The following is a 27,923-nucleotide window of genomic DNA, read 5'->3' as shown; positions in this document are numbered from 1 at the left end:
CCCTGGGCTCTGCCCCCCCACTGTGCTCCACCTACTCCCCGTACCCCTGGGCTCTGCCCCCTCCCCTCCCGCTGTGCTCCACCTGCCCCTGGGCTCTGTGCCCCCACTGTGCTCCACCTGCCCCTGGGCTCTGCCCCCCCCCCCGGGTTCTGCCCCCCCCCGCTGGGCTCCACCTGCCCCCCCCCCCCGCCAGGCTCCACCTGCCCCCTGGGCTCTGCCCCCCCCGCCGTGCTCCACCTGCCCCCTGGGCTCTGCCCCCCCCCCCGCTGTACTCCACCTGCCCCTGGCTCTGCCCCTCCCCCCGCTGTGCTCCACCTGCCCCTGGGCTCTGCCCCCCCCTGCTGTACTCCACCTGCCCCCCCCGGGCTCTGCCCCCCCCCGCTGGGCTCCACCTGCCCCTGGGCTCTGCCCCCCCCCGCTGTGCTCCACCTGCTCCCCGTACCCCTGGGCTCTGCCCCCCCCGCTGTGCTCCACCTGGGCTCTGCCCCCCCCCGCTGTACTCCACCTGCCCCCCCCCGGGCTGTGCCCCCCCCCCCCGCTGGGCTCCACCTGCCCCTGGGCTCTGCCCCCCCCCCCGCTGGGCTCCACCTGCCCCTGGGCTCTGCCCCCCCCGCTGTGCTCCCACCTGCCCCACCCCGGCTCTGCCCCCCCCTGCTGTACTCCACCTGCCCCCCGTACCCCTGGGCTCTGCCCCCCCCCGCTGTGCTCCACCTGCCCCCCGTACCCCGGGGCTCCTGCCCCCCCCCCCGCTGGCTCCACCTGCCCCTGGGCTCTGCCCCCCCCCCCGCTGGGCTCCACCTGCCCCCCCCTCTGGGCTCCACCTGCCCCCCCCCGGGCTCTGCCCCCCCCCGCTGTGCCCCCACCTGCCCCTCCCCGCTCCGTGTTCTGAGCCCCGCCCCCTCCAACAGGGGCCATGGGGCGGGGCGGATGCGCGGGCATCTCGTCGTGGGCAGGCGGGGGGGGGGGGGGCGCAAAGCGTCCACGTGGTGAAGAGCCGCGCGGCGACGTGACGTCACGTGCCGTTCACGCGGGAAGGGGGCGCGCGCTGACGGGTCACGTGCCTGTTGGGGAGCCCGCGCTCGCGAGGCCGAGGGGGGGGGGGAGAGGCGGGAAAAAGCCGCGAAAAGGGGGCGGGGCCAGGCGCGGGGAGCGAAGCGCGCGCGGCGCCGGACCCGGAAGCGGAAGCAGGGGAGGGGGGGCGGCGCGAGGCGCTTCCGGGGGGCGAGGGGCCGCGGCGGGGCCTGGCGCGCGGGACGGGACGGAGCCTCCATGGCGCTGAGCCTGGACCGCGAGGCCTATTTCCGCCCGCGTCAAGCGTCTCTATGGCAACTGGCAGGTTCGTCTGCGGCCGGGGGGGCTGCTCGTTTCCCGCGCGCCCCTGCCCCACGTGGGCGCGCTGGGGGGGGGCGGGTCCGGGGGGGGAGCGGCTCGAGGGCAGCGCGCGGGCCCGGCGGGGGGGGGTTCGGGGCCTTTCCCCCCGGCCCGGCCCCCTCACCCCCCTCCCTTGCAGAAGGGGGAGGACGAATACGCCAACGTCGACGCCATCGTGGTCTCGGTGGGGGTGGACCGAGGAGATCGTCTACGCCAAGTCCACGGCCCTGCAGGTCAGCGGGGGGGGGGGGTCTGCAGGTCAGCGGGGGGGGGGGGGGTCTGCAGGGTCCCACGGGAAGGGGGGGGGTGTCTGCAGGGCCCCACGGGGAGAGGAGGGGGGGGTGTCTGCAGGGCCCCACGGGGAGAGGAGGGGGGGTGTCTGCAGGGCCCCACGGGGAAGAGGTGCCAGGGCCCCACGGAACGGGAGGGGGGGGGTGTCTGCAGGGGCCCCACGGGGAGAGGAGGGGGGGGGTGTCTGCAGGGTCCCACGGGGAAGAGGAGGGGGGGGTGTCTGCAGGGCCCACGGGGAGAGGAGGGGGGGGTGTCTGCAGGGCCCCACGGGGAGAGGAGGGGGGGGTGTCTGCAGGGCCCCACGGGGAGAGGAGGGGGGGTGTCTGCAGGGCCCACGGGGAGAGGAGGGGGGGGTGTCTGCAGGGTCCCACGGGGAGAGGAGGGGGGGGTGTCTGCAGGGCGTCCACGGGGAGAGGAGGGGGGGGTGTCTGCAGGGTCCCACGGGGAGAGGAGGGGGGTGTCCCCCCCGGGTTGGTGTCTGCAGGGCGCCCACGGGGAGAGGAGGGGGGGTGTCTGCAGGGCCCCACGGGGAGAGGAGGGGGGGTGTCTGCAGGGCCCCACGGGAGAGGAGGGGGGGGTGTCTGCAGGGGCCCCACGGGGAGAGGAGGGGGGGGTGTCTGCAGGGGCCCCACGGGGAGAGGAGGGGGGGGTGTCTGCAGTGCCCCACGGGGAGAGGAGGGGGGGGGTCGTCTGCAGGGCCCACGGGGAGAGGAGGGGGGGGTGTCTGCAGGGTCCCACGGGGAGAGGAGGGGGGGGTGTCTGCAGGGTCCCACGGGGAGAGGAGGGGGGGTGTCTGCAGGGTCCCCACGGGGAGAGGAGGGGGGGGTGTCTGCAGGGCTCCACGGGGAGAGGAGGGGGGGGTGTCTGCAGGGGCCCCACCACGGGGAGAGGAGGGGGGGGTGTCTGCAGGGCCCCACGGGGGAGAGGAGGGGGGGTGTCTGCAGGGCCCCCACGGGGGGGGGGGGGGTGTCTGCAGGGCCCCACGGGGAGAGGAGGGGGGGGGTGTCTGCAGGGCCCCACGGGGAGAGGAGGGGGGGTGTCTGCAGGGCCCCACGGGGAGAGGAGGGGGGGGTGTCTGCAGGGCCCCACGGGGAGAGGAGGGGGGGGTGTCTGCAGGGCCCCACGGGGAGAGGAGGGGGGGGTGTCTGCAGGGCCCCACGGGGAGAGGAGGGGGGGGTGTCTGCAGGGTCCCACGGGGAGAGGGGGGGGGGTGTCTGCAGGGCCCCACGGGAAGAGAAGGGGGGGTGTCTGCAGGGCCCCACGGGGAGAGGAGGGGGGGGTGTCTGCAGGGCCCCACGGGGAGAGGAGGGGGGGGTGTCTGCAGGGCGCCACGGGGAGAGGAGGGGGGGGTGTCTGCAGGGCGCCACGGGGAGAGGAGGGGGGGGTGTCTGCAGGGCCCCACGGGGAGAGGAGGGGGGGGTGTCTGCAGGGCCCCACGGGGAGAGGAGGGGGGGGTGTCTGCAGGGCCCCACGGGGAGAGGAGGGGGGGTGTCTGCAGGGCGCCACGGGGAGAGGAGGGGGGGGTGTCTGCAGGGCGCCACGGGGAGAGGAGGGGGGGGTGTCTGCAGGGCGCCACGGGGAGAGGAGGGGGGGGTGTCTGCAGGGCCCCACGGGGAGAGGAGGGGGGGTGTCTGCAGGGCGCCACGGGGAGAGGGGGGGGGGGTGTCTGCAGGGCCCCACGGGGAGAGGGGGGGGGGTGTCTGCAGGGCGCCACGGGGAGAGGAGGGGGGGGTGTCTGCAGGGCGCCACGGGGAGAGGAGGGGGGGGTGTCTGCAGGGCGCCACGGGGAGAGGAGGGGGGGGTGTCTGCAGGGCGTCACGGGGAGAGGAGGGGGGGGTGTCTGCAGGGCGTCACGGGGAGGGGGTGTCTGCAGGGCCCCACGGGGAGGGCAGGGGGGGGGTGTCTGCAGGGCGCCACAGGGAGAGGAGGGGGGGGTATGTCTGCAGGGCGCCACAGGGAGAGGGGGGTCGCGCTGGCGGGGTGTCTGCAGGGCGCCACAGGGAGAGGAGGGGGGGGTGTCTGCAGGGCGCCACGGGGAGGGGGGGGTGTCTGCAGGGCGCCACGGGGAGGGGAGGGGGGGGTGTCTGCAGGGCGCCACGGGGAGAGGAGGGGGGGGTGTCTGCAGGGCGCCACGGGGAGAGGAGGGGGGGGTGTCTGCAGGGCGCCACGGGGAGAGGAGGGGGGGTGTCTGCAGGGCCCCACGGGGAGAGGAGGGGGGGTGTCTGCAGGGCCCCACGGGGAGAGGAGGGGGGGTGTCTGCAGGGCGCCACGGGGAGAGGAGGGGGGGGTGTCTGCAGGGCGCCACGGGGAGAGGAGGGGGGGGGTGTCTGCAGGGCGCCACGGGGAGAGGAGGGGGGGGGTGTCTGCAGGGCCCCACGGGGAGAGGAGGGGGGGGTGTCTGCAGGGCCCCACGGGGAGAGGAGGGGGGGGTGTCTGCAGGGCCCCACGGGGAGAGGAGGGGGGGGTGTCTGCAGGGCCCCACGGGGAGAGGAGGGGGGGTGTCTGCAGGGCCCCACGGGGAGAGGAGGGGGGGGTGTCTGCAGGGCCCCACGGGGAGAGGAGGGGGGGTGTCTGCAGGGCCCCACGGGGAGGGGGTGTCTGCAGGGCGCCACGGGGAGGGGGTGTCTGCAGGGCGCCACGGGGAGGGGAGGGGGGGGTGTCTGCAGGGCGCCACAGGGAGAGGAGGGGGGGGTGTCTGCAGGGCGCCACAGGGAGAGGGGGGTCGCGCTGGCGGGGTGTCTGCAGGGCGCCACAGGGAGAGGAGGGGGGGTGTCTGCAGGGCGCCACAGGGAGAGGAGGGGGGGTGTCTGCAGGGCACCACAGGGAGAGGAGGGGGGGGGTCGCGCTGGCGGGGTGTCTGCAGGGCCCCCAGGGAGGAGGGGGGGTGTCTGCAGGGCCCCCAGGGAGGAGGGGGGGTGTCTGCAGGGCCCCCAGGGAGGGGGGGGGTGTCTGCAGGGCACCACAGGGAGAGGAGGGGGGGTGTCTGCAGGGCCCCACAGGGAGGGGTGGGGTCGCGCTGGCGGGGTGTCTGCAGGGCACCACAGGGAGAGGAGGGGGGGGTTGCGCTGGCGCGGTGTCTGCAGGGCGCCACGGGGAGGGGAGACGTGTCAACTTGCCTCCCTGGCTTCCCCCAGACATGGCTCTTCGGCTACGAACTCACTGACACCATCATGGTTTTCTGCGAGGACAAGATCCTGTTCATGGCCAGCAAGAAGAAAGTGGAGTTCCTGAAGCAGATCGCCAACAGCAAGGGCAGCGAGAACGCCAATGGTGTGCCGGCCATCACGCTGCTTGTGCGGGAAAAGGCAAGTGTGTTGGGCTACGCTGCACAGCTGGGGCCATGTGGGGTGGGGCTCCTGTCCCTGGCTAGGAAGAGGGTTGAGGGCTGAAGATTCACACTTCAGGCTGGGGAAGGCTGAGAGTTTTCTGCAGCATCCTGGAGGGTTAAGCTAAGCTTGAGCCTGTAGGGAGTCGGGGAGGCTGCACATGCTGGTCTGAGAGCGAGTTGAAAGTGGGCTGGGATGAAGGGAGAGCTGATGAGAGTCATGCATTGGGGCAGCAGAGTGAATGGCTGGGGGTAGCAAATGGGTTCTGCCCCTGGCCTAAGGGCCGCCCCCCCCCCCAGTTCCTTGGGCTAGCCTTGTCCCTTCCCCCCTCCAGAATGAGAGCAACAAGGGGAACTTTGAGAAGATGATCGAGGCACTGAAGGGCAGCAAGAATGGGAAGCGTATCGGGGTCTTCAGCAAGGACAAGTTCCCTGGGGAGTTCATGAAGAGCTGGAACGACTGCCTCAGCAAGGAGGGCTTTGAGAAGGTGAGCTGGGGCGAGGGGGGACTGCTCACGGTCCCCTCCCTTCCCCCACCTCTGGAGCTGCCCCCTCCGCGTCACGGGCAGATAGCAGCGCGGGGGCTCTGCCTGCCCTTCATGTGCCTTCCTGCCCTGCGTCACACATGGATAGCAGTGTGGGGGCTCTGCCTGCCCTTCATGTGCCTTCCTGCCCTGCATCACACATGGATAGCAGTGTGGGGGCTCTGCCTGCCTTTCATGTGCCTTCCTGCCCCGCATCACACATGGATAGCAGTGTGGGGGCTCTGCCTGCCCTTCATGTGCCTTCCTGCCCTGCGTCACACATGGATAGCAGTGTGGGGGCTCTGCCTGCCCTTCATGTGCCTTCCTGCCCCGCATCACACATGGATAGCAGTGTGGGGGCTCTGCCTGCATCACACGTGGATAGCAGTGTGGGGGCTCTGCCTGCCTTTCATGTGCCTTCCTGCCCCGCATCACACATGGATAGCAGTGTGGGGGCTCTGCCTGCCCTTCATGTGCCTTCCTGCCCCGCATCACACATGGATAGCAGTGTGGGGGCTCTGCCTGCCCTTCATGTGCCTTCCTGCCCCGCATCACACATGGATAGCAGTGTGGGGGCTCTGCCTGCCCTTCATGTGCCTTCCTGCCCCGCATCACACATGGATAGCAGTGTGGGGGCTCTGCCTGCGTCACACATGGATAGCAGTGTGAGGGCTCTGCCTGCGTCACACATGGATAGCAGTGTGGGGGCTCTGCCTGCGTCACACATGGATAGCAGTGTGGGGGTTCTGCCTGCCCTTCATGTGCCTTCCTGCCCTGCATCCCATATGGATAGCAGTGTGGGGGCTCTGCCTGCGTCACACATGGATAGCAGTGTGAGGGCTCTGCCTGCGTCACACATGGATAGCAGTGTGGGGGCTCTGCCTGCGTCACGCGGATAGCAGTGTGGGGGCTCTGCCTGCGTCACACGCGGATAGCAGTGTGGGGGCTCTGCCTGCGTCACACGTGGATAGCAGTGTGGGGGCTCTGCCTGCGTCACACGTGGATACCAGTGTGGGGGCTCTGCCTGCGTCACACGTGGATACCAGTGTGGGGGCTCTGCCTGCGTCACACGTGGATACCAGTGTGGGGGCTCTGCCTGCGTCACGCGCGGATAGCACTGTGGGGGCTCTGCCTGCGTCACGCGCGGATAGCAGTGTGGGGGCTCTGCCTGCGTCACGCGCGGATAGCAGTGTGGGGGCTCTGCCTGCGTCACGCGCGGATAGCAGTGTGGGGGCTCTGCCTGCGTCACGCGCGGATAGCAGTGTGGGGGCTCTGCCTGCGTCACGCGTGGATAGCAGTGTGGGGGCTCTGCCTGCGTCACGCGCGGATAGCAGTGTGGGGGCTCTGCCTGCGTCACGCGCGGATAGCAGTGTGGGGGCTCTGCCTGCGTCACGCGCGGATAGCAGTGTGGGGGCTCTGCCTGCGTCACGCGCGGATAGCAGTGTGGGGGCTCTGCCTGCGTCACGCGTGGATAGCAGTGTGGGGGCTCTGCCTGCGTCACACGCGGATAGCAGTGTGGGGGCTCTGCCTGCGTCACGCGCGGATAGCAGTGTGGGGGCTCTGCCTGCGTCACGCGCGGATAGCAGTGTGGGGGCTCTGCCTGCGTCACACGTGGATAGCACTGTGGGGGCTCTGCCTGCGTCACACGCGGATAGCACTGTGGGGGCTTTGTCTGTCCCGCACACGTCCTCACAGGCAGATATCCATGTTGGGGGCCTGGCACCCAGGGCGACGGGGGCTCTGCTTATTCTCCACATGCCCACCTGCTCTGCGTCACAGGTGGATAGTGGTGTTGGGGGGCTTCCACCCAGGGCAAAGGAGGCTCTGCCTGCCCTGCTCATGCTCTCACCCCTTTCTGTGGCCGGAGCAGGTAGACATCAGTGCGGTCGTGGCCTACACCATCGCAGTGAAGGAGGACGGGGAGCTGAACCTGATGCGCAAAGCGGCTGCCATCACCTCTGAGGTCTTCAACAAATTCTTCAAGGAGCGGGTCATGGAGATTGTTGACGCCGACGAGGTGCGAGGGTGGGGAGAGCCAGAGTGTGGTGGGCTGAGCTGCAGCTGGGGGAGGGCTGGGAAGGTGACACAGGGCGGGGGTGAGGTGGAGTTGAGAGTGGGGGAGGCGGCTCAGAGGCGGTGAGTCATGGCTGGGGGGTGATCCGGGCTGGGGGGAGCTGAGCTGCTTCGGGGCCACTGGCGAAGCCTGGGTGCTGCCTGGCTGTCCCTGCTCTCAAAACCCCCTTCCCCCCGCCCTGTAGAAAGTGCGGCACAGCAAGCTGGCGGAGTCAGTGGAGAAGGCCATTGAGGAGAAGAAATATCTGTCTGGGGCCGACCCCTCCACGGTGGAGATGTGCTACCCCCCCATCATCCAGAGTGGGGGCAACTACAACCTCAAGTTCAGTGTGGTCAGGTCAGTGCCGGGGGCTCCCAGCCCCTCACCCCACACTAGCAGGAGCCGCCCAAGTGAGCGGGCTGGGGCCAGTCCCTAGGGGCCACCCAGCACTGAGACTGGTCAGGGAGCTGGTGCTGCCAGCTGGCATGACTCAGTCTGTTCTGTACGTCCTGGCCCGGTGTTTTGGAGCTCCGGGGACTCCCGGCTCGGCCCCCGTCCCAGGGCCAGCCTCCCTGATGTTGGCCTCTCTCCACGTGTCCCCCAGTGACAAGAACCACATGCACTTCGGGGCCATCACCTGCGCCATGGGCATCCGCTACAAGTCCTACTGCTCCAACCTGGTGCGCACGCTCATGGTGGACCCGCCCCAGGAGGTGCAGGAGAACTACACCTTCCTGCTGCAGCTGCAGGAGGAGCTGCTCAAGGAGCTGCGGCACGGTAAGCAGGGAGAGCTCTGGGGAAGGGCCCTGCCACCTGGAGGGTCTTTCCCTGCCCTGGGGCCTGCGTGGGAGGGTGGGTGGCCGCCTGCTGCTCATGCTGAGACTCCCTCAGGCGTGAAGCTGTGTGAGGTCTATGCCGCTGTCATGGACGTGGTGAAGAAGCAGAAGCCGGAGCTGCTGAACAAGATCACCAAGAACCTGGGGTAAGGAGCCGGTGCCAATTGCACAAACCTACCTGTGCTGTGCACCTTGTGCTAGCTGCTAACGGGCTCCCAGCGTCTGGCGGGGAAAGAGCCGTGCCCCACCTTGCGCCCCACACCCCGCGCTGGCTGCTAATGGGCTCCCAGCGTCTGGCGGGGAAAGAGCCCTGCCCCACCTTGCGCCCCACATCCCGCGCTGGCTGCTAATGGGCTCCCAGCGTCTGGCGGGGAAAGAGCCGTGCCCCACCTTGCGCCCCACACCCCGCGCTGGCTGCTAATGGGCTCCCAGCGTCTGGCGGGGAAAGAGCCGTGCCCCACCTTGCGCCCCACATCCCGCGCTGGCTGCTAACGGGCTCCCAGCGTCTGGCGGGGAAAGAGCCCTGCCCCACCTTGCGCCCCACATCCCGTGCTGGCTGCTAATGGGCTCCCAGCGTCTGGCGGGGAAAGAGCCGTGCCCCACCTTGCGCCCCACATCCCGCGCTGGCTGCTAATGGGCTCCCAGCGTCTGGCGGGGAAAGAGCCGTGCCCCACCTTGCGCCCCACACCCCGCACTGGCTGCTAACGGGCTCCCAGCGTCTGGTGGGGAAAGAGCCGTGCCCCACCTTGCGCCCCACACCCCGCGCTGGCTGCTAACGGGCTCCCAGCGTCTGGCAGGGAAAGAGCCGTGCCCCACCTTGCGCCCCACACCCCGCGCTGGCTGCTAACGGGCTCCCAGCGTCTGGCAGGGAAAGAGCCGTGCCCCACCTTGCGCCCCACACTCCGCGCTGGCTGCTAACGGGCTCCCAGCGTCTGGCGGGGAAAGAGCCGCGCCCCACCTTGCGCCCCACACCCCGCGCTGGCTGCTAATGGGCTCCCAGCGTCTGGCGGGGAAAGAGCCCTGCCCCACCTTGCGCCCCACACCCCGCGCTGGCTGCTAACGGGCTCCCAGCGTCTGGCAGGGAAAGAGCCGTGCCCCACCTTGCGCCCCACACCCTGCGCTGGCTGCTAACGGGCTCCCAGCATCTGGCGGGGAAAGAGCCGTGCCCCACCTTGCGCCCCACACCCTGCGCTGGCTGCTAACGGGCTCCCAGCGTCTGGCGGGGAAAGAGCCGCGCCCCACCTTGCGCCCCACACCCCGCGCTGGCTGCTAACGGGCTCCCAGCGTCTGGCGGGGAAAGAGCCGTGCCCCACCTTGCGCCCCACACCCCGCGCTGGCTGCTAACGGGCTCCCAGCGTCTGGCGGGGGAAAGAGCCCTGGTGTGGGTTCAAGCCACAGTGTGGCTGGGGTGGTACCTGCCACTCCTGGCCAGCCTGGTGTAGGGCAAGAACCAGCCCTGGGTCTCCGGGGTGGGCAGCACTTCCTGGGCCTGAGCGTGGCAGTGGTAATGGCACTGTCCCCGGACTCTTCCCAGGTTTGCCATGGGCATCGAATTCAGGGAGGGCTCCCTCGTCATCAACAGCAAGAACCAGCATCGCCTCAAGAAAGGTGAGGTCCTGCCCTGCCCCCACCCCCACCCCCGAGAGATAGAACCAGCTCTTGCATGGGAAGAGACGCCCCCGCCCCACACGCTCCCCCGAGCCAGAACCAGCTCTCGCATGGGAAGAGACGCCCCCGCCCCACACGCTCCCCCGAGAGATAGAACCAGCTCTCGGATGGGAAGAGACGCCCCCGCCCCACACGCTCCCCCTAGCCAGAACCAGCTCTCGGATGGGAAGAGACGCCCCCGCCCCACACGCTCCCCCGAGAGATAGAACCAGCTCTCGCATGGGAAGAGACTCCCCAACCCCACACGCTCCCCCGAGCCAGAATCAGCTCTCGGATGGGAAGAGACGCCCCCGCCCCACACGCTCCCCCGAGCCAGAACCAGCTCTCGCATGGGAAGAGACGCCCCCGCCCCACACGCTCCCCCGAGAGATAGAACCAGCTCTCGCATGGGAAGAGACGCCCCCGCCCCACACGCTCCCCCGAGAGATAGAACCAGCTCTCGGATGGGAAGAGACGCCCCCGCCCCACACGCTCCCCCGAGAGATAGAACCAGCTCTCGGATGGGAAGAGACGCCCCCGCCCCACACGCTCCCCCGAGCCAGAACCAGCTCTCGCATGGGAAGAGACGCCCCCGCCCCACACGCTCCCCCGAGAGATAGAACCAGCTCTCGGATGGGAAGAGACACCTCCCCCCACACGCTCCCCCGAGCCAGAACCAGCTCTCGGATGGGAAGAGACGCCCCCGCCCCACACGCTCCCCCGAGAGATAGAACCAGCTCTCGGATGGGAAGAGACGCCCCCGCCCCACACGCTCCCCCGAGAGATAGAACCAGCTCTCGCATGGGAAGAGACGCCTCCGCCCCACACGCTCCCCTGAGCCAGAACCAGCTCTCGGATGGGAAGAGACGCCCCCGCCCCACACGCTCCCCTGAGAGATAGAACCAGCTCTCGGATGGGAAGAGACGCCCCCGCCCCACACGCTCCCCCGAGCCAGAACCAGCTCTCGCATGGGAAGAGACGCCCCCGCCCCACACGCTCCCCTAGCCAGAACCAGCTCTCGGATGGGAAGAGACGCCCCGCCCCACACGCTCCCCCTAGCCAGAACCAGCTCTCGCATGGGAAGAGACGCCCCCCGCCCCACACGCTCCCCCGAGAGATAGAACCAGCTCTCGGATGGGAAGAGACGCCCCCGCCCCACACGCTCCCCCGAGCCAGAACCAGCTCTCGCATGGGAAGAGACGCCCCCGCCCCACACGCTCCCCCGAGAGATAGAACCAGCTCTCGGATGGGAAGAGACGCCCCCGCCCCACACGCTCCCCCGAGAGATAGAACCAGCTCTCGCATGGGAAGAGACGCCTCCGCCCCACACGCTCCCCCGAGCCAGAACCAGCTCTCGCATGGGAAGAGACGCCCCCGCCCCACACGCTCCCCCGAGCCAGAACCAGCTCTCGGATGGGAAGAGACGCCCCCGCCCCACACGCTCCCCTGAGAGATAGAACCAGCTCTCGGATGGGAAGAGACGCCCCCGCCCCACACGCTCCCCCGAGCCAGAACCTGCTCTCGGATGGGAAGAGACGCCCCCGCCCCACACGCTCCCCCGAGCCAGAACTAGCTCTCGGATGGGAAGAGACGCCCCCGCCCCACACGCTCCCCCGAGAGATAGAACCAGCTCTCGGATGGGGAAGAGGTCCCTTTTGGCCTCCCATCTTCACTGTCTGGTACCCAGCCACTACCACTCTTTCCCATGGAGCCTTAGATGTCGTCTTCTGCAGACCATGGGGCCTCCTAAAGCCTGTGGATGTGTGTGTGTGTGTGTGTGTCTGGGGGAGAGGCAGGGGCTGCCCTGCCCTGCCCTGTGCAGTTCCATGCACACTGTGCTGCTGACCTCCCTGCACGTCCCGTGGGCCCTGGCACCCCATCACCCCGGCCAGGGTCTCCTGCGCCATGTCACCCCCTTTCTCATCTGGCAGGGATGGTCTTCAGCATCAACGTGGGCTTCTCAGACCTCACCAACAAGGAGGGGAAGAAACCAGAGGAGCGGACGTATGCGTTGTTCATTGGGGACACCGTGCTTGTAGATGAGGTAGGGCCAGTGGGCTATTGGGGTGCATTGTGCTGTTGGTGGAGGTGAGACGGTGGGCTGTTTGGGGGGGGCGCACCGCGCTGGGGGTGGGGCCGGCGGGCTGTTTGGGGGGGGGGCGCGCCGCGCGTGGGGCCGGCGGGCTGTTTGGGGGGCGCGCCGCGCGTGGGGCCGGCGGGCTGTTTGGGGGGGGGCGCTGCGCGCCGGGGGTGGAGCCGGCGGGCTGTTTGGGGGTCACACCGCGCTGGGGGTGGGAGGCACATGGGGCAGGTATTTTCAGTGTCTGTCCCCGTGTGCGTTTATGGGCTGCCCCCTGCTCCCATCCCTGACTCTCTGTTTCCAAGGACGGCCCAGCCACCATCCTCACTTCGGTGAAGAAGAAGGTGAAAAACGTTGGCATTTTCCTCAAGGTGAGGCAGGGGAAGGGCAGACTCGCTATTCCGGCAGGGCTGGATGCCAGGAGGTGCCGGGGGGACCCGGGAGCCCAGTGGCGAAATGCCATAGATGTGTAGGGTCCAGAGATGGAAGGAACCATTATGGGGCAGCGAACGCGCCCAGCGGAGCTCCTTGCCTAGGACTGGGGGTGGACGTGGCATCCTGGGGGAAGGCTGGGAGCCGTGGGCTGACCGAGCTGTCCATCTCTTGCAGAACGAAGACGAGGAGGAGGAAGAGGAGGAGAAGAACGAGGCTGAGGACCTGCTGGGGCGCAGCTCGCGGGCGGCAGCGCTGCTGACAGAGCGGACGCGGGTACGGTGCTCCTGGGCAGGGCTGGCTGGGGGCTTGGCAGGGGGGTCTCTGCAGCTTAGAGGAGCTGGGTCTGTGGGACTGGCTGGGGCAGGGCTGGGCCTCACCCTCCCCCCTGCGCTCCCAGAATGAGCTGACAGCAGAGGAGAAGCGTCGCGCTCACCAGAAGGAGCTGGCCATGCAGCTCAACGAGGAGGCCAAGCGGCGGCTGACAGAACAGAAGGGCGAGCAGCAGATCCAGAAGTGAGTGGAGGGACACCGAGGGGGGGTGTGCAGATTGAGAAGTGAGGGGGGGACACCGAAAGGGGGTGTGCAGATTGAGAAGTGAGGGGGGGGACACCGAGAGGGGGTGTGCAGATTGAGAAGTGAGGGGGGGACACCGAGAGGGGGTGTGCAGATTGAGAAGTGAGGGGGGGACACCGAGAGGGGGTGTGCAGATTGAGAAGTGAGGGGGGGACACCGAGAGGGGGTGTGCAGATTCAGAAGTGAGGGGGGGACACAGGGGCGGGGGTGCAGATTCAGAAGTGAGGGGGGGACACCGGGGGGGGTGCAGATTCAGAAGTGAAGGGAGGACACCGGGGGGGGGTGCAGATTCAGAAGTGAAGGGAGGACACCGGGGGGGGGTGCAGATTCAGAAGTGAGGGGAGGACACCGAGGGGGGGTGCAGGTCCAGAAGTGAGGGGAGGACACCGAGGGGGGGGGCAGGTCCAGAAGTGAGGGGAGGACACCGGGGGGGGGGGGTGCAGATCCAGAAGTGAGGGAGAGACCGAGGGGGGGTGTGCAGATCCAGAAGTGAGGGGGGAGGATCTGGAGGGATCCCAAAGTGATCAGGGAGGAGGATTCAGAGGGGGGCAGATCCAGACACGAGGAGGGGGATCTGAGGGTGGGGATCCAGGTGGTGGAGCAGGCCTGGGGGGAGCTGGGGGAGGCTGAGCAGGTGTCTCAGTGGGACAGTGTTCTGGGGGCTGGGCTGTTTCACCTTCCCCCACTGTGTCCAGGGCCCGCAAATCGAACGTCTCCTACAAGAATCCGGCGCTGATGCCCAAGGAGCCGCACATCCGGGAGATGAAAATCTACATTGACAAGAAATACGAGACCGTCATCATGCCAGTCTTCGGCATCGCCACGCCCTTCCACATCGCCACCATCAAGGTACAGGCTGGGCCAGTCCGCTGCAGCCTATGGCAGGCAAGGGTCAGACAGCCAGGCGGCTTCCTCCTGGGACGCAGGGCTGGGGCTTGCGTGTGGAGAGTAGGAGCCCTGGGGGCTGGGCTGTGGGTGGAGAAGGTGGCTCCAGGGGCGCGTTCAGGCTGACACCCCGCCCCCGCTCCGTGTTGCAGAACATCAGCATGTCAGTGGAGGGTGACTACACCTACTTGCGCATCAATTTCTACTGCCCAGGCAGCGCCCTCGGGCGCAACGAGGGCAACATCTTCCCCAACCCCGAGGCCACCTTCGTCAAGGAGATGTGAGTGTCCCTCCCTGCCCTGGGGCTCCCCCCTGCTCCCTGCACCCCTCAGCCCACAAACTGCTGGCACCCCGCCGTTCTCAGGGACACTGGGCTGCCCCTGCCCCACAGTCCTTTCCCCCAGAGTCAGGCTGCTGTCGGGGGCCATGAGTTAGGACTCGGGCTGCCCGTGTAGCCTGCGTCCTGGGCCTCTGTCCAAGGGCAGTTTGACACCTGTTGTCGAGGCTGGGCAGGGGGCTGCCTGTGCTATGGTTTCTGGTGGGGGCTGGGCACCCGAGTGCCTCACAGGGGCCAGTCTCCCCCAATAACTGCTCCCACTTCCCCAGTACGTACCGTGCCTCCAACATGAAGACGCCAGGCGAGCAGACCGTGCCAGCCCTCAACCTGCAGAACGCCTTCCGCATCATCAAGGAGGTGCAGAAACGCTACAAGACCCGGGAGGCAGAGGAGAAGGAGAAGGAGGTGAGCGGCTGCCCGGGGGGACGCTAGCCCCGTGTCCCACGTCAGGCAGGGATGCGCCGCAGAAGCTCACTCCCGGTCTCTCCCCGTGTCCCTCCAGGGCATCGTCAAGCAAGACTCACTCATCATCAACCTGAACCGCAGCAACCCCAAGCTCAAGGACCTCTACATCCGGCCCAACATTGCCCAGAAGAGGATGCAGGGTTCCCTGGAGGCCCACGTCAATGGTAGGGCCCCTTCCACGGCCCGGCCCCTAGCCCCTGGCCCCTGCCACCGCAGGGCCCCTCTCACACTCTATCTCCCGGCAGGTTTCGCTTCACCTCTGTGCGGGGAGACAAGGTCGACATTCTGTACAACAACATCAAGCATGCCCTCTTCCAGCCCTGCGACGGGGAGATGAATCATTGTGCTGCACTTCCACCTCAAGGTAGGGCCCCCCACCCGCGCCCCCGACGCCCGGCCCGGCCCTGCAGCGGGGAGGCACGTCCACTGTAAGGTAGGGCCCCATCACACCCCCCCCCCCGTACGCCCCGGCCCCTGCAGGTGGGGAGCACGTCCACTGTAAGGTAGGGCCCCATCACACCCCCCCCCCCCGTAACGCCCGGCCCCTGCAGTGGGGAGCACGTCCACTGTAAGGTAGGGGCCCATCACACCCCCCCCCGTACGCCCGGACCCTGCAGTGGGGAGCACGTCCACTGTAAGGTAGGGCCCCATCACACCCCCCCCGTAACGCCCGGCCCTGCAGTGGGGAGCACGTCCACTGTAAGGTAGGGCCCCATCACACCCCCCCCGTACGCCCGGCCCGGCCCTGCAGTGGGGAGCACGTCCACTGTAAGGTAGGGCCCCATCACACCCCCCCGTACGCCCGGCCCGGCCTGCAGTGGGGAGCACGTCCACTGTAAGGTAGGGCCCCATCACACCCCCCCCGTACGCCCGGCCCGGCCCTGCAGTGGGGAGCACGTCCACTGTAAGGTAGGGCCTCCCCATCACACCCCCCCGTACGCCCCGGCCTGGCCCTGCAGTGGGGAGCACGTCCACTGTAAGGTAGGGCCCCCATCACACCCCCCCCGTACGCCCGGCCCGGCCCTGCAGTGGGGAGCACGTCCACTGTAAGGTAGGGCCCCATCACACCCCCACCGTACGCCCGGCCCGGCCCTGCAGTGGGGAGCACGTCCACTGTAAGGTAGGGCCCCATCACCCCCCCCCCCCCCCCCCCCCCCCCCGTTACGCCCGGCCCGGCCCTGCAGCGGGGAGGCACTGTCCACTGTAAGGTAGGGCCCCCATCACACACCCCCCCCCCGTACACACCGGCCCGGCCCTGCAGTGGGGAGCACGTCCACTATAAGGTAGGGCCCCATCACACACCCCCCCGTACGCCCGGCCCGGCCCTGCAGTGGGGAGCACGTCCACTGTAAGGTAGGGCCCCATCACACACCCCCGTACGCCCGGCCCGGCCCTGCAGCGGGGGAGCACGTCCACTGTAAGGTAGGGCCCCATCACACCCCCCCCCCCGTACGCCCGGCCTGGCCCTGCAGCGGGGAGCACGTCCACTGTAAGGTAGGGCCCTATCACACCCCCCCGTACGCCCGGCCTGGCCCTGCAGTGGGGAGCACGTCCACTGTAAGGTAGGGCCCCATCACACCCCCCCCGTACGCCCGGCCCGGCCCTGCAGTGGGGAGCACGTCCACTGTAAGGTAGGGCCCCATCACACACCCCCCCGTACGCCCGGTCCCCGGCCCTGCAGCGGGGAGCACGTCCACTGTAAGGTAGGGCCCCATCAGCCCCCCCCCCCCCCCGTACGCCCGGCCCTGCAGTGGGGAGCACGTCCACTGTAAGGTAGGGCCCCATCACACCCCCCCCGTACGCCCGGCCCGGCCCTGCAGTGGGGAGCACGTCCACTGTAAGGTAGGGCCCCATCACACCCCCCCCGTACGCCCGACCCGGCCCTGCAGCGGGGAGCACGTCCACTGTAAGGTAGGGCCCCATCACACCCCCCCCGTACGCCCGGCCCTGCCCTGCAGTGGGGAGCACGTCCACTGTAAGGTAGGGCCCCATCACACACCCCCCCCGTACGCCCGGCCCTGCAGTGGGGAGCACGTCCACTGTAAGGTAGGGCCCCATCACACCCCCCCCCGTACGCCCGGCCCTGCCCTGCAGTGGGGAGCACGTCCACTGTAAGGTAGGGCCCCATCACACCCCCCCGTACGCCCAGCCTGGCCCTGCAGTGGGGAGCACGTCCACTGTAAGGTAGGGCCCCATCACACCCCCCCGTACACCCGGCCCGGCCGTGCAGTGGGGAGCACGTCCACTGTAAGGTAGGGCCCCATCACACACCCCCCCCGTACGCCCGGCCTGGCCCTGCAGTGGGGAGCACGTCCACTGTAAGGTAGGGCCCCATCACCCCCCCCCTTCCCCCCCCCCGTACGCCCGGCCTGGCCCTGCAGCGGGGAGCACGTCCACTGTAAGGTAGGGCCCCCCCACCGCGCCCCCCCGTACACCCGGCCCGGCCCTGCAGCGGGGAGCACGTCCACTGTAAGGTAGGGCCCCATCACACCCCCCCCCCCCCGTACGCCCGGCCTGGCCCTGCAGCGGGGAGCACGTCCACTGTAAGGTAGGGCCCCTCCACACCCCCCCGTACGCCCGGCCCGGCCCTGCAGCGGGGAGCACGTCCACCTCACAGTAGGGTCCCCACAGCCCATGTACCCCCTGGCCCATCCTGGCAGTAGCAGGGAGCACATCCATCTCATGGCAGGGCCCCCCACACACACCCCTGTATCCCCTGGTCCAGTCCTGCAACAGAGAGTGCGTCCACCTCATGTAGGGTTCCTGTACCCCCTGGCCTGACCTTGCAGCAGGGAGCACGTCCTCCTCAAGGGTAGGGCCCTTAGCCGCCTCCACCCCCTTGGCCTGGCCCTACATCCGGGAGGTGCTCGCATTGCTGCACTTCCAGCCCAGACTCCTCCGGCATGGCTTGCCCTGTTCTATGGGGGACGGGGTCTCGCCCTGGAGGTAGGTGGGGGTGCATGCATGACACTGCAGTCTCCCCTTCCCCCAGAACGCCATCATGTTTGGGAAGAAGCGGCACACGGATGTGCAGTTCTACACCGAGGTGGGCGAAATCACCACCGACCTGGGCAAGCACCAGCACATGCACGACCGGGACGACCTCTACGCTGAGCAGGTGCGGGGCAGCCTGGCCTTGCTGCTCCAACATGGAGTATGAAATGGGGGGGCTGCGTTGAGGGGCCTCTGAGGGTTCATCAGGGGGCTGCTGTCCCCGAATTGCTCCATGGAGGTGAGGGAAGGGCAGGGGGCTCAGAAGGGGGGGGATCCCTGATGTTGCTCTGCCCTGCGCAGATGGAGGTGGGGGGATCCGTAGGAGCCAGGCTGATGTTGGTGTGCCCCATGCAGATGTAGGCGGGGGGGGGGTCTCAGTGGGGAGTCCCTGAGATTGCTGGCAGGGAGGGTCCCCAGGAGCCTGGCTGACATCGCTGTGCCCTGTGCAGATGGAGGTGGGGGAGGGTCCTGGCTGGGGGGGTGGGTCCTGGCAAGGTGGGTCCCCAGGAGTCCGGCTGACATCACTGTGGCCTGTGCAGATGGAGGTGGGGGTGGGTCCCGAGCCGGGTGGGTCCCGGCTGGGTGGGTCCCCAGGAGCCTGGCTGACATCGCTGTGCCCTGTGCAGATGGAGGTGGGGGAGGGTCCTGGCTGGGGGGGAGGGTCCTGGCAAGGTGGGTCCCCAGGAGCCCGGCTGACATCGCTGTGGCCTGTGCAGATGGAGGTGGGGGAGGGTCCTGGCAAGGTGGGTCCCCAGGAGCCCGGCTGACATCGCTGTGGCCTGTGCAGATGGAGGTGGGGGAGGGTCCCGGCTGGGAGGCTGGGTCCCGGCTGGGGGGGTCCCCAGGAGCCCGGCTGACATCGCTGTGGCCTGTGCAGATGGAGGTGGGGGAGGGTCCCGGCTGGGAGGCTGGGTCCCGGCTGGGGGGGTCCCCAGGAGCCCGGCTGACATCGCTGTGGCCTGTGCAGATGGAGGTGGGGGAGGGTCCTGGCAAGGTGGGTCCCCAGGAGCCCGGCTGACATCGCTGTGGCCTGTGCAGATGGAGGTGGGGGAGGGTCCCGGCTGGGAGGCTGGGTCCCGGCTGGGGGGGTCCCCAGGAGCCCGGCTGACATCGCTGTGGCCTGTGCAGATGGAGGTGGGGGAGGGTCCCGGCTGGGGGAGTGGGTCCCGGCTGGGGGGGTCCCCAGGAGCCCGGCTGACATCACTGTGCCCTGTGCAGATGGAGGTGGGGGAGGGTCCCGGCTGGGGGGGTCCCCAGGAGCCCGGCTGACATCACTGTGGCCTGTGCAGATGGAGGTGGGGGAGGGTCCCGGCTGGGAGGCTGGGTCCCGGCTGGGGGGGTCCCCAGGAGCCCGGCTGACATCGCTGTGGCCTGTGCAGATGGAGGTGGGGGAGGGTCCCGGCTGGGGGAGTGGGTCCCGGCTGGGGGGGTCCCCAGGAGCCCGGCTGACATCGCTGTGCCCTGTGCAGATGGAGGTGGGGGAGGGTCCCGGCTGGGGGAGTGGGTCCCGGCTGGGGGGGTCCCCAGGAGCCCGGCTGACATCGCTGTGCCCTGTGCAGATGGAGGTGGGGGAGGGTCCCGGCTGGGGGAGTGGGTCCCGGCTGGGGGGGTCCCCAGGAGCCCGGCTGACATCGCTGTGCCCTGTGCAGATGGAGGTGGGGGAGGGTCCCGGCTGGGGGAGTGGGTCCCGGCTGGGGGGGTCCCCAGGAGCCCGGCTGACATCGCTGTGCCCTGTGCAGATGGAGGTAAGGGAGGGTCCCGGCTGGGGGGGTGGGTTCCGGCTGGGGGGGTCCCCAGGAGCCTGGCTGACATCGCTGTGCCCTGTGCAGATGGAGCGTGAGATGAGGCACAAGCTGAAAACAGCCTTTAAGAATTTCATCGAGAAGGTGGAGGCTCTGACCAAGGAGGAGCTGGAGTTTGAGGTGCCCTTCCGGGACCTGGGGTAAGGGGGAGAGCTGTTCTTCTGGCACCTTGAGAGGTGTGTGCAGGGGCGCAGTGTGCGCCCTTTTGGAGGGGAGCAGAGGTGTGTGTGGAGGTGCCCTTGCAGGGGAGGGGAGCAGGGACGCGTGCAGGCTGCTCTTCTGGGACCCTTGGGGGCAGGAGAAGGGAGCAGAAGTGCCCACAGGCCCTGTCGAGACCCTTGCAGGGGCACCAGAGGTACACACAGGGTCTCCTTCTGGGATTCTCGGGTGGGAAAGGGAAACGGGGCAGGCCCAGGATGCCCTTTGTGGGGGGCGGGAAGAGGAGCAGGGGTGGGTGCGGGTGCCCTTACATAAGAACGGCGGTACTGGGTCAGACCAAAGGTCCATTAGCCCAGTAGCCTGTCTGCCGACAGTAGCCAGCACCAGGTGCCCCAGAGAGGGTGGACCGAAGACAATGATCAAGCCATTTGTCTCTTGCCATCCTTCTCCAGCCTCTGACAAACAGAGGCCAAGGACACCATTCCTACCCCCTGGCTCGTAGCCTTTTATGGACCTAACCTCCATGAAACCTTCCGGGCCCTGGGGGTTTGTGGCCCTGGGACACCACCTGACGCAAGCTGCCCAGCAGGGGTTCAGCCCACCCCCAGGAACTGTGAGCACGGCCGGCCTGGAAGGGGGGTTCTGGCCTTTGCCCCCTGGCTCTCCCTGACCCACCCTGCTCTGCAGGTTCAATGGCGCCCCCTACAGAAGCACCTGCCTGCTCCAGCCGACCAGCAGCGCCCTGGTGAATTGCACCGAGTGGGTGAGTGTCTGGGGGGAGTCTGTTCCTGCCCCCTCGGGACCCGGCACCAGCCTGTCCCCCAAGGGGTGGCATGGGACAGGCACTGGCACTGTGGGGCAGGAGGGGACTTCAGGCTGCAGCTCTGTTCCTGCTGATACTGGCCCACTTGGTGGGGGATCTCAGTCCCGGGGCTGGGGTGGGAGGTCTGGGTCCTCTCTCACCCCACCCCACTCTGCTCTGCAGCCCCCGTTCGTGGTGACGCTGGACGAGGTGGAGCTGATCCACTTTGAGCGAGTCCAGTTCCACCTCAAGAACTTCGACATGGTCATTGTGTACAAGGACTACAGCCGGAAAGTGACCATGATCAACGCCATCCCCGTGGCCTCCCTCGACCCCATCAAGGAGTGGCTCAAGTGAGTGGCCCCCCGATCCCTCTCCTCTCCCAATTTCCCCAGCACCCACGCTCCCCACCACACCCCCAATGCCAGCGCCTCAGATGAGTGACACCTCCCCCGGTGGCTGCACCACACACCCTAGGATTTCACATCACTCGAGGACGCGTTGGGGGCTTGATTTAAATCCACTTTAATCATGTTGTCTGCATTTGCACTTTTTGAGGGGGAATCCCCTAAAGAAAGATGGGCTGGTAGCGGTTACAAGTTGACGTGCGACTCCGTGTAGCCTTTCCGCTATTCGGGAGAACTCACGAGCTGTATCTGTGCAGTTTCTAAAGCCATTTGTAGTTTATTCGGATGCTTAATTGTACATTTTGATTCTGGTAGGAAATGATGAAGGATCTACACTTCGATAATTCATGTACTTCTGTCTTCTGTCAAGCTCTTTGGGTAGACATTCAGTATTAAAATGCTTCTGTATTGCTTCAACAAGTTCTCAATATCAAAACAGGTTTTGCTTTACAAACTAATTAAGCAAAGGAAACTTTTTCAATGTTTTTAACATATGTAGCTTCTAGTAAATTTAGGCCTTAACAGAAATTGTCCTAATTTCAAATTACATTTTAAATAGCTGCATTTAAAAAAATAACCTTTGTCTAGTTTAAATTAAAATAAATCCCATTGAAATAAATCTGCCTTTATTTTCACTCACGGATTTTTATCCACTGTGGAGCCTCCTGTCACTCCCCCCTCTCAGCCCCCTCAGCCACTGGGTCCCAACCCTGCTCTCTCTTTCCCCCAGCTCTTGTGACCTGAAGTACACTGAGGGGGTACAGTCCCTCAACTGGACCAAAATCATGAAGACGATCGTGGATGATCCTGAGGGCTTCTTTGAGCAGGGAGGCTGGTCGTTCCTGGAGCCCGAGGGAGAGGTATGGGGGGAAGGGGTGCGTGAAGGGCGGGGGTATCTCCCGAAGGGGAGCAGCCCATGCAAAGGGATGGTGGTTGGGAAGAATCGCATGCCCTTTGGGCCTCACCCACACCTAGTCTCCCAGGGGCTGCTGGGGGGAGAACCTACCCAGCCCCACTCCAGAGCTGGTTTAGAGCCCAGGAGTCCTGAGCTCGGGCTGGGTCTCGCACAGGGCAGCGACGCCGAGGTCGGGGAGTCCGAGTCGGAGATTGAGGATGAGACGTTTAACCCCTCGGAGGATGAGTACGAGGAGGAGGAGGAGGACAGCGATGAAGATTACTCCTCTGAGGCCGAGGAATCCGGTGAGGAGGCTCCTGCAGCTTCAGCCAGAGGTGGAGGGTTTGTGGCACCAAGGCCCTGGCAGGGGGAGCGCTGACCCTGAGGGGTCCTCTGGCAAAGCACAGCCCCCTCACCACCTGCACACAAAGTCTGTCTCCACTGCTGCCCGATTCCCTCCCCCACCATGACTGGCATTGAGGGGTGAGCTGGAATGGCCCCCCAGTTGGCTGGAGGACATGGGGAGCTGCTGCGCACCCGGCCACCCTCTGAGCTCCTGTCTCCACTTGCAGATTACTCCAAGGAGTCCATGGGCAGCGAGGAGGAGAGTGGAAAGGACTGGGACGAGCTGGAGGAGGAGGCCAGGAAGGGTGAGTGCCAGCTATTGAGGTGTGTCCCGAGGGGTCGACGTGTCCTCGTGGCTGCCGAAGTAGTAGCAGCCGGTTAACTCTGACCCCTGTGGGAGGGGACAGCGCCCCCTGCTGGCACTGGAGGGTGCTGCTGGCAGGCCAGGGCCCTGACCCGTCTGTCTTCCCTAGCGGACCGGGAGAGCCGCTACGAGGAAGAGGAGGAGCAGAGCCGCAGCCTGAGCAGAAAGAGGAAAGGCCCAGCCCACAGCTCCGGCCGCCGCAGTTCCCACAGTCGCAGCCCGGGCCGCAGCTCAGGCCCCCCCAAGAAGAAGAGGAAGTAGGCAGTGAACGCTGACCCTCCCCAGTGGCCAATCCTGGGGCACCAGACCTTGCTGAACAGCCAATCCCAGGGTGGGGAGCACCAGCCCCTCCCCCCTCCCCCCCACAAACATTTGTCTTTCCCTGTTTCAGTTCCCTCATTTTGTTTCTTGAGTTTTTCTGGCCATTTGTACGGACCAATCAGCTGTGAGAATTCCAGGCCCCACCTGCCTGTAACCATGGACACGAGATCTGCCAATGAAGAGGCCTCTGGGAGTAAGGACGCTGGTGTCGGTGACGTGCTCCCCCCACCCCAAGCTGGCTCCTCTGCCCCCTTCTTCCCCCACCTCTGCCCAGTGTCGCCCAGACGCAGGCTGCTGCTCTCTCCTCCAGGGAGCCTCCAGCACCAGAAGTGCCCCGTCCTTCAGGGGGCCGCTAAGCAAGACAGGCTGGGCCCATCCCTGCAGCTGCCTTCCTGTGGTGGGAGCGGCCCAGCCCTCAAGGAGCATGGCGAATGGGGATGTGGCTGCTTTGTTTTTTACTCGCCTGGCTCTTTCCCGTATTTATCTGTCCCCTTGGTTGCCAAGTCAAGCCTGTGGCAGGAGATGCTTTAGTTTGGGGGAGTTTTATTGTCATCTCCCCTGGGCCCCCATCACCTGCGCCTGCTGGGGAGGGAAGCCCTGGGCGGAGGCAGGGGGGAGATGGGGGCAGGGAGGACTTTTTTTTTTTTTCATAGCCGGTAGCTCTTGGATTTTCGACTTTGGAAAATTGAAACAATAAAATGGTTTTTTGTAAGTTCACCTTTTCCAGCTGCTGAGTCTGTGCAGTGGGTGGGGAGGGACCAGTGTTCCCTGGAAGCTGGGCAGGGCCAGCTTGTGGTCAGGGCACCCCCATCTTAGGTTTTGTTTCTCCTGGTGGTGCACATCCGCACACACCTTGCTGCGGAGAACAGCGTTCTGCACATGGACGGAAAAGAGTAAAGGGAACGTAGGTGGAGCCCAGTGCACCAGTCCCAAGTCCTTGCAGGGCTGGTGGGTCCCTCATTCCTCCTCTTCAGCCTTTCGCCTCCCCTCCCAGTAGATGTCACGGAGGGCAGCGGCTGCTTCCACGGAGACTGTCAGCCGCCCAATGGCAGAGTGGTCCTGAGGGCTGACAACTGCTGGGAGAGGGGAAGGGGGGAGGGGCATGTTTCTCCAGTGCCATTCCCCGGGCTGAGCCTGGGGTAGGACTTCTCTCCTTCCCCCCCCCCCGGTTGTGGCTCCCAAATGTGGGTCCCAGCCCTTGCCGCTTCCTCCGCCCCCTTTCCTGCAGCTGGCAGCAGGGGAACCGGCACCTGCAAAGGTAGAGCTGGGATGGGTGCTGATGCCCCCCCGCCTCCGCCCCATCCCAGCCACTCACCCTCAAGCTCCTGCTCCAGCACGTCGCTGCCTGACAGCAGGATCTCCCGCAGATCCAGGTAGGCAAAGCCCACGTCCTCGCACTCGCCTCTGGTCCCGGGCAGGGGCTCACTCACCACCACAAACTGCAGCCTGCAGCGGGGGGGGCAGCGTCTTGCTCCTGTGCCGGCTCCCCACAGTAAGCCCCTCTACCTGGGGCCCCTCCAGTGTGGTGCTCTCCTGTGGGAGCCACGCGGGGCCTGTGTGGAACCAACTTGTCCCGGAGCTGGGACCAGTCCAGCCCTGCCAGCACTTTGCTTTGCTCTCTCATAGCCGCAGGGCTGCGTTAAGGGACTGGCCAAGCCCCTGCCAGGGGGAGAGGGAAGGAGGCAGAGAAGAAGCACAGCTAGGTTGAGCCATGGGCTTGTATGGGGCGGGTGGTTGGAGTGCTAGCGCAAGGAACTGGAATCCTTGTCCTCCACCAGCACACTTACCAGTTCTGCCCAGCCACCTCTGCCTGCAGCATGGAGAAGAGGCGTTTCCGCTGAGTGCTCACCGCCTCTGGGTCCAGTAGGATCACTGCGAGAGGCACAAGGCTGTTGTCAGGGAGAGCTTCCTAGGGGAGAGGGCTGGGGGCAGAGTTTGGGGCTACTGATGCTGGGGGAAAGGGGGGGGCAGTGCCAGCTGTGGAGGGCAGGGTTGGTGCAGCAGTGGGGTGAGCGCTGGGGCATTAGCCAGAGAGATGCTTGTTCACCCTGCTGAGGCAGGAGCAATGTTGCTTGCCTGGGGCCTGCTGCCAGGCTATTAGTGGTGCAGCCTATGGCCAGGGCAGAATGAGACCCAGGGGCTATTCCCCCTTCCCCACCCTGTGGACTGAGAGCCAGGGGCTGTATCCACCACCACACATGTGGAGTGAGAAAAAACAGTTACCTGCTTTCGTAGCTGTTAGGGAGGTGTTGCTTGTGTCCATTCTACTTAAGTGCACAAGTTCCAGAAGCATTTTACCCTTAGCAGCACCGGTTGGGCCAGCTGGGGTGCCCCCTGGAGTGGCGTCGGCACGTCAACGCATATGTGCCCCCTCAGTTTCTTCTTACCAGACTTCCGATGGAGCGAAGGTGGGTGGGATTGGAACGGACGTGAGCGACACCTCTTGAAGAACAGCAGTTACGAGGTAAGGAACCGTTTTTCTTTCGAGTGCGTGCTCATGTCCGTTCCACTTAGGTGGCAAGATTGGAACCTAAAAGAAACAGATGGCAACTCCACTCTGCCAACTATTGCATCCTGTCTAGCCTGCTGCATAATGGTTAGTAAAAGGATGGATTGATGACCATGTAGCCACTCTACAGATGTCTATGATCGCACCTGCACTCAGAATGCCATGGAGGAGGCCTGGGTCCTGGTAGGATGGGCCGTGAGCGGCGGGACCGGCTTTCCCCTTAGATCATGACATGCATTAAGGCATGTTGTGATCCATGAGGACAGGCACTGAGCTGACAGCAGAAGGCCCTTCATTCTTTCTGCTATGGAGACAAAGAGCTGGGTCAACTTGTGAAACTGCTTTGTCTTCTCTAAATAAAAGGTGAAACAAAAAACAGGACTATGTAGCACTTTAAAGACTAACAAGATGGTTTAATAGGTGATGAGCTTTCGTGGGCCAGACCCACTTCCTCAGATCAATATGTGGAAGAAAATTGTCACAACCATATATACCAAAGGATACAATTTAAAAAAATGAACACATGAAAAGGACAAATCAAATTTCAGAACAGAAGGGAGATGGGGGGGGGGGAGGTAAATGTCTGTGAGCTAATGATATTAGAGGTGATAATTGGGGAAGCTATCTTTGTAATGGGTGAGATAATTAGCGTCTTTATTCAAACTTGAGTGTAAAGTGTCGAATTTAAGCATGAATGACAGTTCAGAGGATTCTCTTTCAAGTGAAGTCTTAAAAGGCCTTTGAAGCAGGATGCAGGTAATCAAGTCGTTGAGACAGTGTCCTTTCTGGTTGAAATGGCAAGAAACTGTTTTTTCTTTGTGATCCTGTCTATCTGTTTTGTGGGCATTGATCCTTTGGCGAAGTGTCTGATCCATGCCCACAAAACAGACTACACAGCTACATTTCTATCACTAAATAAAAGGTGAGAGCCATCCTGCCAGCTCATGTGTGAAGCGCCTGCTCTTTCTCATTTGCATACAGCTTAGGGTGGAAGATTGGTAGGATGATCTCTTGGGACACAGGGACAGCACTTGAGGTAGAAAGGCTGGGTGTGGACGCAATGTCACCTTGCCCTTAGAGAACACAGTGTACAATGGCTCCAAAGAAAGGACTCGCAACTCAGACACCCTCCTAGCCATGGTGATAGCCACAGGAAAGGCCACTTTCCATGAGAAATGAGAGGAAGAACACACAGTTAATGGCACGAACAGGAATCGCATGAATCCTCCATTTGGCCTGATGTCACCCTGGTGGAGGGCTTCCTACTCTCCATCAGTACCTGTCTGAACAGAGGAACTCCTCTCAGAAAGACGGCTACCACTGTCATACATTTGGTGAATACCCTGGGGGCGGTGGAAAGGCCAAACGGCAGCACTGCAAACTGGTAGTGGTCCCCACCCACCAAGACACACAGGAACGTCCCATAGTAGGGACAATTGCAATGTGGAAGTATGCATCCTTCAAACTGAAGGCGGCATACCAGTCCCCTAGATTGGGGGAGGGAATGATGCAGGCTAGCATCACCATCCTGAACCTTGACTGCCTTATGAAGGCATTGAGCCCCCTGAGGTCTAGGATGGGGCAAAGGCCCCCTTTGGACTTCGGGATGAGGCCCCCACCAGTCCGAGGTGATAGAGTGCCAAGAATGATGGAAAGGGGACAGTGTCTGAGAAGGGGCGATCAAGTGCTGGAGCTGGTAATCCGCCCTCAAGTGGACCTTCGAAAGCCTGACTTCGAGCCTTGAGTTTTAGTGGGGGGCTCTTGAGTTTGATCAGAGGCCAAGCAAGGGCTCCTCCTAGTGCCCCTACCATTTTTTCTCCTATGCCTCCGCCTATTGGCGTGCCTGGGGCCTTGCTGGTATGCCCTCTGTGGCCCAGGGTTCAGTGGATGGCACTACGGAGCAGGGGTATGGATGCCCAAGGACTTCAATGTTGTGCACAAGTCCTGGAGACTCTGCAGTTCACTGTCAGTCTGCTTGTCAAACGGCAGATCTTGCAGTGTCATCTGGACCTCAGGCAGGATGCCCAAGACCTGAAGCCACGAGTTGCTGTACATAATTATACCCATGGCCATTGATCATGCCGTGGAGTCTGCGGCACCCAGCGCAGCCTGTTGGGTCGGGCGGGACACAACCTTGCCGCCTCCTCTGTCAACACCTCAGACTCTTGTTGCAATTCCTGCGGGAGTTGGGACTTGAACTGATCGACCCCCACCCAGGAGTTATATCTGCTGAGCATCGCTTGCTTGTTTGCAATCTCAGCGGCAGACCGGCCATCGCATGCGCCTTTCACCCCAAGAGGTTGAACTTTTTAGGCTCCTTTCTCTTAGGAGTGGGGCCCATCTGCCGCTCCCTTCGGCAGGCAGCCTGCACCACCGAGGATCCTGGTGGGAGTGGGTAAATGCAATCAACTTTGGGCCACCAGAAACGTATCCGGGGTTGACGGCTGTGGGACCTCCTCCATGGACACGTCTTGGACCTCAGGGCTAATTGCCTGTGTAGGGA

The 27,923-nt window shown here is 65.5% G+C and overlaps 2 protein-coding genes across 4 annotated transcripts in view; one reads left to right on the top strand and one right to left on the bottom strand.

Moving 5' to 3' along the window:
• The first annotated feature begins 1,254 nt into the window (after positions 1-1,254).
• SUPT16H (SPT16 homolog, facilitates chromatin remodeling subunit) lies at positions 1,255-23,628 on the top strand. Its single transcript, XM_075914850.1, is given in 29 exon segments — positions 1,255-1,305; positions 1,307-1,336; positions 1,511-1,567; positions 1,569-1,604; positions 4,797-4,967; positions 5,323-5,475; positions 7,382-7,528; positions 7,770-7,921; positions 8,169-8,341; positions 8,456-8,546; positions 9,935-10,008; positions 11,979-12,091; positions 12,433-12,498; positions 12,737-12,835; positions 12,960-13,075; positions 13,831-13,984; positions 14,173-14,300; positions 14,627-14,762; positions 14,860-14,986; positions 15,067-15,158; positions 15,160-15,186; positions 17,815-17,940; positions 19,646-19,758; positions 20,465-20,540; positions 20,763-20,932; positions 21,717-21,846; positions 22,057-22,186; positions 22,454-22,531; positions 22,700-23,628. Coding segments are annotated over 29 exon segments (3,153 nt in total). The 5' UTR covers positions 1,255-1,269; the 3' UTR covers positions 22,852-23,628.
• RPGRIP1 (RPGR interacting protein 1) overlaps positions 23,282-27,923 on the bottom strand; it is a 40,990-nt gene continuing 36,348 nt past the window's right edge. For 2 of the 3 annotated variants that reach the window (XM_075914843.1, XM_075914841.1), the window contains 3 exons: positions 24,699-24,783; positions 24,227-24,357; positions 23,282-23,984 (listed from right to left, as the gene is read on the bottom strand). In XM_075914843.1, the coding sequence (XP_075770958.1) occupies positions 23,869-23,984; positions 24,227-24,357; positions 24,699-24,783 (332 nt within the window). In that variant the 3' untranslated portion in view covers positions 23,282-23,868. The remainder of the gene's footprint in view (positions 23,985-24,226; positions 24,358-24,698; positions 24,784-27,923) is intronic. The other variant, XM_075914842.1, reaches the window with a different exon arrangement.

Source organism: Pelodiscus sinensis, unplaced genomic scaffold, assembly GCF_049634645.1.
Source record: "Pelodiscus sinensis isolate JC-2024 unplaced genomic scaffold, ASM4963464v1 ctg132, whole genome shotgun sequence".
Lineage (NCBI taxonomy): Eukaryota > Metazoa > Chordata > Testudines > Trionychidae > Pelodiscus > Pelodiscus sinensis.
This window is presented reverse-complemented; position numbering and strand designations above follow the sequence as displayed.